The following is a 13,209-nucleotide window of genomic DNA, read 5'->3' as shown; positions in this document are numbered from 1 at the left end:
TCGCGATCCCGTCTTATGAATTGTAGATCTGTTGTACGGATCTGACGTAAGGGCATATGACGAACAGCTGGCACGCCCTCTCTTGCTCGAGCTTCCTTCTCTTGTAAAATTGATTAAATAAGAAAATAATATTTAAACGTATTTTAACTGGTGGTCGGTTGAATTTCTTCCCAAAAAGTGTATTAAATAAAACAAATCAAGGAAATATGTGTTTTCGGCAGCCGTTTGTTGTGTTGTTATGGCAACGAATCCACCTCCTGTGTGTTGTAAACTCACAAACATACAGCTGCTCAGAGTTTATTCACCACCCAGTCACCAATTTTTAGGCATTTGTAAAATACACAGCCATCCTCGCACCCATGGCCCACTACAGAGTAAGCAATCGGTTTCTTTCTTTCTTTAGCTGGTATTTGATATTTCTCGGTAAATAAATGCTGTAGTTGCTCGTGGGAAGAGTGTGCTAACTAGCTAGCAGGGTGAGGGCAGTGCATTTACCACCACCAGCGGAGTCTGAAAGTTATTTATCCCAAAAGTTATTTATCCACAATTGTTTTCCTACTGGATAAACGAGTCAGACGTGTCATGTTAACCTTTAGTTATTCAAAGAGTTTGTTATAGTCAATTATTAATGTTGTGTTTCAGGGCCCGGAATCGAAGCGAGAACAGTTTAGAAGATATCTTGAAAAATCTGGAGTCCTTGACACTATAACAAGCGGTGGGTATAACAGCTATTCAGATACAGTATTTTAGAATTTAAAGGAGAAATGGATGGTTATAAAATCTTTCACCGTGAGGGGATGACCTTCAGGTTTTTTTTTCCTGGTGCACAATCGTTTCAAATAAACATAAAGGAGTTTTATTCTTTGGATTGTCTTGATGAGATGTATCTATGAGATACATCTCATGCCTGACCACTTCTGACCTCCTGCATGGGAAATTTCAAAACTGTTTGAAAAGAGGTGCATTTTTACAACCAAAACACAGATTTTCAGGTTTCATGAAAATAATGTTTAGGACCAAGTTTTGATTTGAAATAAGTGCTGATGCAGTTGGATTCTGAATTATGTAAGCATTTTAGATAAACTGTAAGGTATTTTACCATGCTAGTGCTACATTAATAAAGGCTATATAAGTTATATAAAGTAGGTATATAGGCTACTTATAATTCTGAAGTTTTTATAACTTTTTTTTGTTTAAACAGAGTTGTTTGTTTAGTGCCTATGTTCTACAAAAAAGTTTCATGTGTGGATGTGGAAGTCATTCTCAAAGGAAGGCAAAAGTCAGTAGTGACTATTTTTTATTCTTTGTAAAGTTGTAGTGTGGTCTCATTTGTGGTAGTTTCATTGTTAATTCTATTTTAAAATATAATTAACATTTGCATTCAGTGCATGATGTTAAACCTATCCATTTGGTTACATAATATCTCTTTTATGCTGCTTCATCACCGTTTTGTTTCTCTTTTTGCAGTATTAGTGGCACTTTATGAAGAGACCGACAAACCTGACAATGCACTGGAGTATCCTTTTCTCATGTGTACAGCTTTACAAAACCATTTGGGTTTACAAGCGCAAAATTGCACTAGCAGTGACCCTCAGATGCGCTTGCATCCACCCATTCACACACAACCTCACAACCACTTGACTCCCGTGCCTAATTCTAGCCTCCTAGGGTTAAAACTGTGGTTCAAAAGGACTGACTGAACGACAAAAAGAAACTGTGGACCACTGGTTACAAAAACAAGTGTTGGTGTATCATAATTGATTACTCTTTCCAACCCCAATACAAAAGGGCTGTTTTTTATGAGAAAAGAGTGTTAGCAGATACATAGCATTTCAATATCTTCACCTATGGACGTGGTACATTGAACATAGCATGTATTGGCAAAAAAATACCCAACATATAAATCATGTTCCTTTCATGTAAAGCTGAGATATTTGGTCCCTATTGTACACAAATGTTGCGATGCATATGTTTGCGTTCATCAGGCAAATTTCCCCCATGTTCAGTAAATGCAATGGGAGATCTTTTTGAGAGCATACATTTCCTAAGAAGAGCATTTCTATCTGGACTTACTAAGTGTCAAGACACATCACTCAATCCTTAAACATTGAGTGACGTTACTGTGGGATTAAATATTTTTTAGACAAGCCTTGTCTATGGTGTTACACTGACTGGAGATAACATGGACAACTACTGTGGAGGATATCAGCCAGCAGTTATAAAGCCCAGTATTGGCCCCTCTGTTAAAACTGTCAATACAGCTAAAGAGATAAACAGCCATTCAGCTGGTATAAAAATCTCTAATTTACTTTAGAATTGCACTTTTTTCTCCTCTGGAAAAAACTGTTTTGTCATTAGGAATCAGATTAACCTTTGATTGTCCAGCACAGCAGTGGCTCAGTCAGTAGGGGCTTGGACTGGGAGTCCAAGCCCCTACAGACCCCAAACAGACATGAAATATGGAAAGTGGACTGCTACTTGGAGAGGTCCCAGTTCACCTCCTAGGCCCTGCTGTGGTGCCCTTGAGCAAGGCACCGGACACCTCCAATCCCCCCTCCCCATTGCTCCCCGGGCGCTGCACAATAGCTGCCCACTGCTCCTAGCACTAGGATGGGTTAAATGCAGAGGACCAATTTCACTGTGTATGCTCTGCTGTGTGCATGTATGTGACAATAAAGAGGGTTTCATCCTCCGATTCTATCTATGATTGTTTTATGTATAGGAGACCAAAGTGTGAAACCACTGCTAGGTTATTGAACCCAGCTAGGCTGCAGTTTCACACCATGCTTTGGTTTAATGCACTTTATTTACTTGCAGTAATTTCTGCATAATTTTTCTTCACATAGACTGGCTTTAGAGAGCGCATGTTGACCTTAACCAGCTGCACAGCTTCATAAAGCTTCACCTCGGTGCGGCCAGTCCGGAGCCGGCGGACGTTGAAACTCTGCGCACGGAGCTGGCTGACCTTCAACAGAAATGCAACCTTCTCATGGGGGAAAACAAAGAGCTGAGGAACAGGGTGAGATGCAAGTAAAAGTCTAAATCAAAAAAGAAACAGAGCTGCCTGCGGCTTAGTTTACTCTAACCCCTGCCTTAATCTCATTTTCCAGCTGATGCAGTACGAACCATCGCCAGAAGAGAGAGCAGTAGAGTAGCTGGAGGGGATTTGTCATGTACAAAAAGAACAAAACGTTAAGCATTTTTTTGAAGAATGTGTAAATGTTTATTAAATAATAATGGATGAACCCTGAACATAAAAGCACTACTGTTGTTTGTCATATAAAAGTCATTCCATTGAATTCGTACTGTACCCCTATTTCTAAACAAAGGATTCTGCTTATCTCACCGACCATCAATCTGAAATAAATACAAAATAAAAAAGAATTTTGTTTTGGGAATGCCATTTCATTTTTTCAAATATGCTAATTGATCACAGAATGCTTTGCGAGGTAAAAGCGATCATAAAAAAAGATATATAATTCAGAGGTTGCAGTTTATGTCTGGAGGGAAATTAAAGTCTGATAAATGACAGCACATTAAAAGCGCTTTTTTAACATTTTTTACGCAAATATATTCAGCCCTTCATTGAGACATTTTGTTTAATGTTCTTACTGTCAGAAAGGAACATGCCTGAATTTAATTCAATCAGACAGCATCACCGATTTAAAAGTATCCTGTTGCGTAACGGCACATTGTGACCTGAAACAACATTATAGATTTGTGCTTCAGTTTTCCACTGCCCTCTAATCATTCAGACAGAGCTGCTGCGTGCAATCAAATCATTACGTTTTCATTTGATATCTCTGTAACATATCTCTGTGATACCTCTAATAATATTCCACACCTCTCACACTTTTTTTCTATTTTGTTAGTATTTTCTGTACATTCCTTGTCAAAACTGTATATATATATACAGTGGGGCAAAAAAGTATTTAGTCAGCCACTAATTGTGCAAGTTCTCCCATTTAAAAAGATGAGAGATGCCTGTAATTTTCATCATAGGTACACTTCAACTATGAGAGACAGAATGGGGGAAACAATCCAGGAAATCACATTGTAGGATTTTTAATGAATTAATTGGTAAATTCCTCGGTAAAATAAGTATTTGGTCACCTACAAACAAGCAAGATTTCTGGCTCTCACAGACCTGTAACTTCTTCTTTAAGAGGCTCCTCTGTCCTCCACTCGTTACCTGTAGTAATGGCACCTTTTTGAACTCGTTATCAGTATAAAAGACACCTGTCCACAACCTCAAACAGTCATACTCCAAACTCCACTATGGCCAAGACCAAAGAGCTGTCAAAGGAGACCAGAGACAAAATTGTAGACCTGCACCAGGCTGGGAAAACTGAATCTGCAATAGGTAAGCAGCTTGGTGTGAAGAAATCAACTGTGGGAGCAATTATTAGAAAATGGAAGACATATAAGACCACTGCTAATCTCCCTCGATCTGGGGCTCCACGCAAGATCTCACCCTGTGGGGTCAAAATGATCACAAGAACGGTGAGCAAAAATCCCAGAACCACACGGGGGGACCTAGTGAATGACCTGCAGAGAGCTGGGACCAAAGTAACAGAGGCTACCATCAGTAACATACTACGCCGCCAGGGACTTACATCCTGCAGTTCCAGACGTGTCCCCCTGCTTAAGCCAGTACATGTCCAGGCCCGTCTGAAGTTTGCTAGAGGGCATTTGGATGATCCAGAAGAGGATTGGGAGAATGTCATATGGTCAGATGAAACCAAAATAGAACTTTTTGGTAAAAACTCAACTCGTCGTGTTTGGAGGAGAAAGAATGCAGAGTTGCATCCAAAGAACACCATACCTACTGTGAAGCATGGGGGTGGAAACATCATGCTTTGGGGCTGTTTTTCTGCAAAGGGACCAGGACGACTGATCCGTGTAAAGGAAAGAATGAATGGGGCCATGTATCGTGAGATTTTGAGTGAAAACCTCCTTCCATCAGCAAGGGCACTGAAGATGAAGCGTGGCTGGGTCTTTCAGCATGACAATGATCCCAAACCCACCGCCAGGGCAACGAAGGAGTGGCTTCATAAGAAGCATTTCAAGGTCCTGGAGTGGCCTAGCCAGTCTCCAGATCTCAACCCCATAGAAAATCTTTGGAGGGAGTTGAAAGTCTGTGTTGCCCAGCGACAGCCCCAAAACATCACTGCTTTAGAGGAGATCTGCATGGAGGAATGGGCCAAAATACCAGCAACAGTGTGTGGAAACCTTGTGAAGACTTACAGAAAACGTTTGACCTCTGTCATTGCCAACAAAGGGTATATAACAAAGTATTGAGATGAACTTTTGTTATTGACCAAATACTTATTTTCCACAATAATCTGAGCATAAATTCTTTAAAAATCCTACAATGTGATTTCTGGATTTATTTTCTCATTCTGTCTCTCATAGTTGAGGTATACCTATGATAAAAATTACAGGCCTCTTTCATCTTTTTAAATGGGAGAACTTGCACAATTGGTGGCTGACTAAATACTTTTTTGCCCCACTGTATATACATTTTGTATTGTAACTATATTGCCTTGTTTTTATGCTGCTGCAACATAAACATTTCCCAAATTGGGATCAATAAAGTAATTCTATTCTATTCTATAACAGACATGTTGAAGTAACAAAACATAATATTCCATTGTAATCTGACCCAAAATGTAAAGGCTTTTCATTGGTTTAGTAATTGCAATCTCCTAAATTGGCAAAAAAGGCTTTTTTTCTTGCACTTGTTTAATGTCTCTCAGAGGTGTATACATAACATTCCCACATTACAATGTTTGGTAGTTTACTTAAAAGATCACCCATGCTTTCAGTCATTTTGAATCCTAGAGAAATCCGTATTTTTTTCCAAGGTTACGTCCTTTTCCACATCTGCAATGGTGTCGTAATCCCTTTTTTGCATTAAATGTGCTCCTCTCATGAAATTATTGGCCTCATCATGCCTCCCCCCACCAATAAAATGAGTCTACAACCGCCACTGCATCAAACATAACTATAGAAACTACAAATAAAGATTTTTACATGAGACTGTTTATTAGTATGGTTTTTTCTCATTGGGTCCGTTTGTTCTGAACAACAGGAAAGCTCTGTGGATAATTGGGCTTCCCTTGAACACCTCCAGAACAAGGAAAAATAGCCAAATCCTATTCGTGAGGAGCTCACTGCAATGATTGCAATGTTGGAGAAGAAATCAACTCCCATGAACCCTGCGATACTTCACAACCAAACTAGTTTTTGAGCGAGAGATCCCTAGTGGCAAAAAACAACAATCTTGTGCGCTCAAAGAACTTCTGTGAAAACTGCAGGAATATAGTGATCAAACAACTTGCATCCACACGTGACTTATTGATAGTTTGTGTCGTCATGTCGGCGCAAACTGTTTATATCTGCAGATCAGTTGGAGCTCTTCTGCTGCTGCCACTGCTGGCCGCTGATACTCTACGGTTTGGAGAGGAGGCGGGGGGACTGTTACTCTCCCTGCTGTGTCGGGATACTGAGCTGAGCTCCCCCGCAGAGTCCGGGCTTTGAGACCTGCTCGGCCTCTTAATGTCTGATTTGGAGAGCATCCTGGCTCGGGGTCCCACGCAGCTGCTGCGGAGCTTCACGCTGCTGTTGTTCCCGTGGTAGGAGTCACTGTCCGAGCCATTCCCCTCCACCAGAGTGGAGCAGTTCCACGGTGGACTGACCCTCCGAGACTTCCTCACGATGCCTGACAGGGCTGTGCAGGAGGAAGTGTCTGCTACGGGGAGGGTGGGGTACTCAGAGCTGGCACACTCCATGTCCCCGTGGTTGGGTTCCTCTGGCTCTTCCTGTTTATCTGCAGGAGGGGAACGCGTCTCGCTGCTCGTGTTGTTGGAATTGCTATTCTGCTCCGTAGGGCTCGGCACGCCCTCCTTTCCTTCCTTGTGGCCGTCCGGCTTTGCACCAGGGTCCCCTTTTATTGGAATAAAGGCAGAAGAGGCATTCAGGAGAGGGTAGGTAGGTCCATTGCCCTGCTTCTCCAACAGCAACGTGTATCCGCATGGTGCCGTTGGAATGGTACTCTTACGACCCGCAGACGTGCCAATGCAAACCTGGTGCACGACTGAGTTCTTCTTTGACTTGTCGACGTAATAATCGTCCATGTCGTCTTTCAGATGAGGGTAGTACGACAGGATGCCCTTCTTCAGCTTCTTGAATCCCAGGTGCATGATCTCCAGAATGCTGAGGAAGAGGGAGATGCAGGCGATACTCTGCATGAAAATCATGAACACAGTTTTCTCAGTGGGCCTGGACACAAAGCAGTCCACCACATTTGGACATGGCTCCCTCTCACACTTGAACAGAGGCTTCAGGCGGTGTCCGTACAGAAAGTACTGCACCACCATGAAGCTGACCTCCACCACGGAACGGGTCATGATGTGGACCAAGTAGGTGCACAGCAGAGAGCCTCTCAGCGGAGCTTTGTTGAGCTTCCCCTGCTCCAGCTGCTTCATCTCCTTCTCAATCCTCCTCCGCACCTCCACCAGCTCCACGTCCACCGCCTCCAGCTCCCGACGGAGAGCCACCTTCTTGCAGTGGCGCTCCTTCTCCAGAGCTCGCAGCTGGTAGATGGCGTGGCCCATGTACACCAGGGAGGGCGAGGACACAAAGATGACCTGCAGCACCCAGTAGCGGATGAGGGAGATGGGGAAGGCCTGGTCGTAGCAGACGTTTCGACAGCCGGGTTGGTCCGTGTTGCAGATGAAGTCCGACTGCTCGTCGTTCCAAACGTCCTCCGCCGCCACACCGAGCACCAACATCCGGAATATGAAGAGGATGGTCAGCCAGATCTTGCCGACCATGGTGGAGTGGATGTGCACCTCCTCCAAAATCCCCCCGAGGAAGTTCCAGTCTCCCATTCTTTTACATTAGCAGTTCTGTAACCAAAACAAATAAATTCCCAATAGATACTGGAGTTTTTGTGGCCGATAATGGTATGGCTATTTTGTTTAAAGGAAATTGAAAAAATTCAAAGTAATTTATTTTACATAAACACAACATGGACTAACAAACTTAAAACTAAAGGGGAAACAATAAATATACCCTTCCTATTAAGAACAAAAAAACTTTTTGTGTTAATTGTGATATACGGCAACATATAAAGGCCATTCTCATACAAAAAACAAACAAACAAACAAACAAACAAACATGTTACACAGCCGGGTCAAGGGTGTAATGTAGTAAAGACTCAATTTTAGGAGATAAAAGCACTATAAATAGTCTCTGGGATTGTAAAATCCGTAATTTACAAATGATTAAACAAAACAAAGAAGCAGATTACTTCAATTTTGCAAGGTTGGATCAACTCTATCATACAGTTATGATTTTAATTTCTTAGCATATGAAAGTGATAATAATTACCACCTGTTACCGTAGAATAGCCTTTATATGTCTCCATAAAATTCAAACCAAGAGATACATGTTAAAGTTACAAAAACAAATTGTCTGGGTTCTCTGATAGAAAATGATATATGCTTTTAATCCAATTACAAATGACAGTATGTATAGTAGTTAAGACAAACCATACATACTTATACAATACTTACTCCATAGTGAGTGTTTTTACAATAGTTAAAGATACTTATGTACTTTTTACATACCATTTTAAATTCAATAATTTAAGTGTTCTTCCCAACCAAGTGAAGCATGGAACAACATTTAACAGGATCTTAATGAAGATATTATGATAAACTGAGTTTACTCACCTATCATTTTGAATGTGAAATGTAACAATAGAGGTCTTTGCTGCTGATGCTGTTGAACACTATCCTACGAGCACATCTTCTATTTTCTGGATCGTAAAAACAGCATGACAGCCTCCACTGGTCAAAAGCTAATGATCCCTGCCGGCTCTCGCTGCCAGTTTATAGCCTGTCAGAGACATTTCAATCGATACTGTTGTGATGCCCTGCTGCCATTTCCCTCGCAGCAGAATGAATGGAGTGCCTGCCAGTTCCTGCAAGTCATTAGGGGTGAACTGCAGCAGTTTGTGACTTCTGGCTGCACCTAAAGGACCCTGAACTACTTTGAATGCAGATGGGACAGTAAGGATGAACAGGGATGGGAATCTTCCTCTGCAGGTGGATACTAATCCATAAAAGAGATGCATCTGAAGCGTTATGTTGTAAGATTGGTTAAATGCTAAAGCAGAATCAATTATTGTTTAATAGGTCAACAAAGATGTCCTTCTGCTTTTCTTTCTAATATAAGTAAACTAGATGGAGCTTTGTCCAAAGAATACATTTGAAAACTCAATTGAAATGACTCAGAAATCCTAACCTGATAACTCAGGTGATCCACAGATTTGCAGTTTTAGAAGGTGAACAGTTTTTTTTTTCCTACTGTTGGGGTTTGATCGCAACCTGCAATCAACATGTGGATGTCTCCTTGGGCAGGATACCTAACCCTACATTTCTCCCAATGGCCAACAGTGTGTGAAAGTGTGTGGAAGTTAGTTTCCCTGAGCCGGTGGAACCTAGTATCCAAGTCAATGCCTCTGTGTGAATAGGGTGTGAATGAGGGAAAGATGACTTGTAGAATGTAAAGGCCCTTTGAAGGGTCGTAAAGACTGGATAAAGTACTATATAAATGCAATCCATTTAGCTTCTTGTGAAAAAAGAGTGAAGTGCTCTGTGGTGACTATTGCCACTCAATATCACTGAGGGATTGGCTAACTGGCAAACTAATTGGACGTGTGTAATCTCCATTAACGACGGAGTTTTAGGTTTTTTCAATAACATTTATTTCCAAAGAAAAACAGCGTGTGCAGCTACACCGTCAAAAAACTGTTGCTCTTCCCAGTTCCAATCACCCACCTGTACCAGCGAGGTCACCTAAATACCCTGTGCCCCATTGCGCCATCTAGTGCTCACAAACAACAACAAAACATACAAATGGGCGCAACAGCTCCATTACTGCAGCTCAGCAGAGGACGACGCCATTCATACTTACATGACACTGTTACTGTCTCTACAGCTGCGATGAAAAATAAAACAATTTAGATCAAGAAACAGCACTACGGGAATGCATTTTTGGGTTAATTGTCCCCTTAAGATGACTACAAATATAATGTCACTTTTGACAGTTATTTTTAAATAATCAGAATTATTGCAGACATATTTTACTACTTTTTTTATACTGTAAGTAACTACAGTATAATACAGTATAAAAAAGTATTATCCTGCGTCAGTTTGTCCTGTATTTGTAAGCTAGCATGTGTTTTAAAGCAGCTACACCTGACAGAGTCCCATCATGCCTCCATGCTGCATTTGTACTTGTTTAACCAATGTTCTTTTTTCGTTGCACAGATCAATGAGACACGTCCGATTTCATACATGGTTGCCTCATCACTGAATCTAATTTTAGCTGTTCCTCCCAGCCACTGGTCCATTAAAAGGAAATCAATGTCCATGGCTGATCTGGCTGTTTTCCATGCAGACGACGGCAAACTGTAGTTCCACTTATTCTCACAACCAAAAACAAGTACTGGACATCAGGCTGGTGAGAGGAGGGGGAACTCTGTGTGCAAAAATTCATCTAAAACTCTGAGATGAAATTGCACTTTCCCTTTGTGGAATCCAAGGAACTTCTTGGTGTAATACCTGGTAAGAGTTGTGGTTAACACAAGCTCTAGAGATTTTCAAGTTTTGTTCACTGATTTGAACATCTACAACTAAAAATTAGGGCTGTCAATCGATTAAATTAACTAATTAATCGCACACATTTCTGTAATTAATCGCGATTAATCTATCCATAAATTAATTGCATTTTTCTATTTAAGACTGAAGCTTATAATGAATATTTATTTATGCAGAATCATCAAATTAATGTAGAATAAACACAGAGAAAGTATATTTAAATTCAAAGACCATTTTAATGGCTTAAAGTGCACACATGCAAAGTGCAAATACAAAAAATAAGTCGAAAAAAATAAGAACGTTGAACATTAGAACATTTTTCACTCCAAAAAGATAATTTACTTAGTCCTTCTTTACTTTCAGCCAGTTGCTGAGGCTGACCAGTTTGTTTACATTCTCAGGGGACAAAGAAGCTCGCTTCTTTTGAATAATGTGGCCTGAGAGTGAGAACAACCTCTCACAAGGCACTGTGGTTGCAGGGGTTGAGAGGTACTTGCGTTGAATGGGTGCCAGCCTGGCATGTGCTCCCTCTCTCTTTGACCACCATTGTAGTGGACATCCTTCTATGTCCATTTTTGGCTCTGCTTTGTAGCGATCCAGACAATGCTCTATGGACTCCTCCTCGTCATCTGTATCTGAATCAGAAGAACACAGCAACATGCACATCCTCCTCCTCTTCTTTGGTGACGGCTCCTCTGTTGTCTCAGCAGCTGGTTGTTGGGCTGGTGTCTCTCTCATCATCAGGTCATGTACTGAGCCCACACCTCACTCCTTTCATCTTTTGGAAGGCACTTAAGGTCTTTAAACCTAGGGTCAAGGGCAGTAGTGATCTTCAGCCATTTGAGGTTGGTGCTATCCTTCAGTTGAGCTAGGTCTGTGGTAAAGGCCTTCTTGAACCTCAGAACATTAACTGGATCATCGTCTGAGGGCTCCATAACTCTGAACAAGTGGCGTAAGGTTGGCAAGACCACTGAACAGGAGACATACTGCTCTCCCCCCAGCAGTTCAGTCACATATCTGCAATGGAAAGCACAAGGTGTTAAACATTTGAGTAAATCTTTATTAACAACACAGAGAACCAACACACACACAGGTGAAAGAGAGGGAGAGACAGAGAACAACAACATACACACACACACGAGATGAGAGAGAGAGAACAGCACACACACAGGTGAAAGAGAGGGAGAGACAGAGAACAACAACATACACACACAGGAGATGGAGAGAGAGAGAACAGCACACACACAGGTGAAAGCGAGAGGGAGAGAGAAAACAACATACACACACAGGAGATGGAGAGAGAGAGAAAACAGTACACATACTGTACACAGGAGATAGGGAGAAAGAGAGAGAGGGAGGAGAAACCAGAAATAAATAACATACCTGCAAGGTTCCAGTAGTTCCTCCAGCTTTTGCAGTTTGGCAAGCTCCTGGTCAGTCAACATGGCAACCTTGCTCTTTTGCTGCGCCAGGGTAGTGGTCAGTGGAGATTTGTTTCTCTGCATCCTCTTTACCATCTCCAGTGTAGAATTCCATCTTGTTGCAACGTCCTGAGCAAGTGATTCTTGCTTAAGTCCGTGTGCAACCTGCTGTTCGTTTAATTCCTGAGCGTTAGATGGACTATGCTTAAAGTGCCCGACAATATTGCGACATTTGGCCAGAACACTTTCAAATCCACTGTCTTTAAGTAAGACTGTGACCGTTCTTTGCAGAGAGTGGGCCATGCAAGGCAGGTGTTCAAATGGAAGTACCCTCGCGGCAGCTACCATGTTACGAGCGCTGTCAGTGCAGTGTGGTCAACTTTTCCTTGATTTCCCATTCGTTTGCAACATCCAGAAAATGGTTAGCACATGCCTCTGCATAATGTCGCTCCTCGGTTTTACTCACAGTAAGTGCAAACGACTGCAGAGTCCAGTCTTGATCAATGAAATGCGCCGTGACGCCCACATAATTACCGTTGTTGACAGGCGTCCAGCGATGTGCTTTGCTTGCTCAAGAATGTTCATCCGCTGAGCCCTCTGATCCTCATACAACGTGTGTATTCTTGATACGATTTTTAGTAAAAATATAACCAGTTACACGTCTTAAAAAAGCTGGTTGCTATAAAGGAGCTAAATGAGACTACATTTTTGTTAGAACAGTAAATTGTACATTCTGTTTTATATTATTCTACTTACTTTTATTTTCCTGCATCATTATGTCAATAGCACTATAATGTTTTTCTTCAATGTAGGTTAGTATTCTATTATGCACTGTTGGAGGAGCCTGGGATTTAGTTTTATTGCCAAAACAAAACAAAAACTCTAAATCACAGGTCTGTCTGTAGTCATGTGTTCGTGGTTTAAGTTGTCTTCACCTTCTACTGATTTAAGCTACAAAGTGTTCTTCAAAAGTGTATTTTTTAAGATGATATTGATGGGTAAAAAAGTGTCAGTAATATAAACTGTTGTTTGCCAGAGTAAAATTAAGAAAGAATTATGGAAAAATCCCTTTTGCTTTTTGTCGAGGGGACCAGTGGTAAGTTCCAGCCCTTTTT

General features: G+C 41.4%; 3 protein-coding genes across 3 annotated transcripts; 1 reads left to right on the top strand and 2 right to left on the bottom strand.

The window, feature by feature from the left end:
- The first annotated feature begins 138 nt into the window (after positions 1–138).
- On the top strand, positions 139–3,384 carry LOC134874483 (c-Myc-binding protein-like). The gene is made up of 5 exons (XM_063898509.1): positions 139–374; positions 643–715; positions 1,468–1,516; positions 2,890–3,019; positions 3,111–3,384. Exons 1-5 carry the CDS (start codon positions 360–362, stop codon positions 3,153–3,155), a joined length of 312 nt encoding a protein of 103 aa, XP_063754579.1. The 5' UTR covers positions 139–359; the 3' UTR covers positions 3,156–3,384.
- A 2,130-nt stretch (positions 3,385–5,514) lies between these two features.
- On the bottom strand, positions 5,515–8,857 carry LOC134875001 (gap junction alpha-9 protein-like). Its single transcript, XM_063899372.1, has 2 exons — positions 8,742–8,857; positions 5,515–7,913 (listed from the first exon to the last, which is right to left on the bottom strand). Exon 2 carries the CDS (start codon positions 7,893–7,895, stop codon positions 6,396–6,398), a length of 1,500 nt encoding a protein of 499 aa, XP_063755442.1. The 5' UTR covers positions 7,896–7,913; positions 8,742–8,857; the 3' UTR covers positions 5,515–6,395.
- A 2,032-nt stretch (positions 8,858–10,889) lies between these two features.
- LOC134875428 (E3 SUMO-protein ligase ZBED1-like) lies at positions 10,890–12,602 on the bottom strand. Its single transcript, XM_063900004.1, has 2 exons — positions 12,057–12,602; positions 10,890–11,690 (listed from the first exon to the last, which is right to left on the bottom strand). Exons 1-2 carry the CDS (start codon positions 12,440–12,442, stop codon positions 11,414–11,416), a joined length of 663 nt encoding a protein of 220 aa, XP_063756074.1. The 5' UTR covers positions 12,443–12,602; the 3' UTR covers positions 10,890–11,413.
- Positions 12,603–13,209: the final 607 nt, after the last annotated feature.

The sequence above is a fragment of the Eleginops maclovinus genome, chromosome 13 (assembly GCF_036324505.1).
Source record: "Eleginops maclovinus isolate JMC-PN-2008 ecotype Puerto Natales chromosome 13, JC_Emac_rtc_rv5, whole genome shotgun sequence".
NCBI lineage: Eukaryota > Metazoa > Chordata > Actinopteri > Perciformes > Eleginopidae > Eleginops > Eleginops maclovinus.
Note: the sequence above shows the minus strand (reverse complement) of the source record. Positions and strands in the feature narration are given on the sequence as shown.

Bases quoted from the DNA above. Each gene is read 5' to 3' on its own strand.
- LOC134874483 (XM_063898509.1), top strand. The intron at 716-1,467 runs GTGGGTATAACA...CTCTTTTTGCAG, and splicing joins CCTTGACACTATAACAAGCG to TATTAGTGGCACTTTATGAA. The intron at 1,517-2,889 runs GTATCCTTTTCT...CCAGCTGCACAG, and splicing joins AAACCTGACAATGCACTGGA to CTTCATAAAGCTTCACCTCG.
- LOC134875428 (XM_063900004.1), bottom strand. From the start codon at position 12,442: ATGGTAGCTGCCGCGAGGGTACTTCCATTTGAACACCTGCCTTGCATG. The intron at 11,691-12,056 runs GTATGTTATTTA...TTTCCATTGCAG, and splicing joins GAACTACTGGAACCTTGCAG to ATATGTGACTGAACTGCTGG.
- LOC134875001 (XM_063899372.1), bottom strand. From the start codon at position 7,895: ATGGGAGACTGGAACTTCCTCGGGGGGATTTTGGAGGAGGTGCACATC.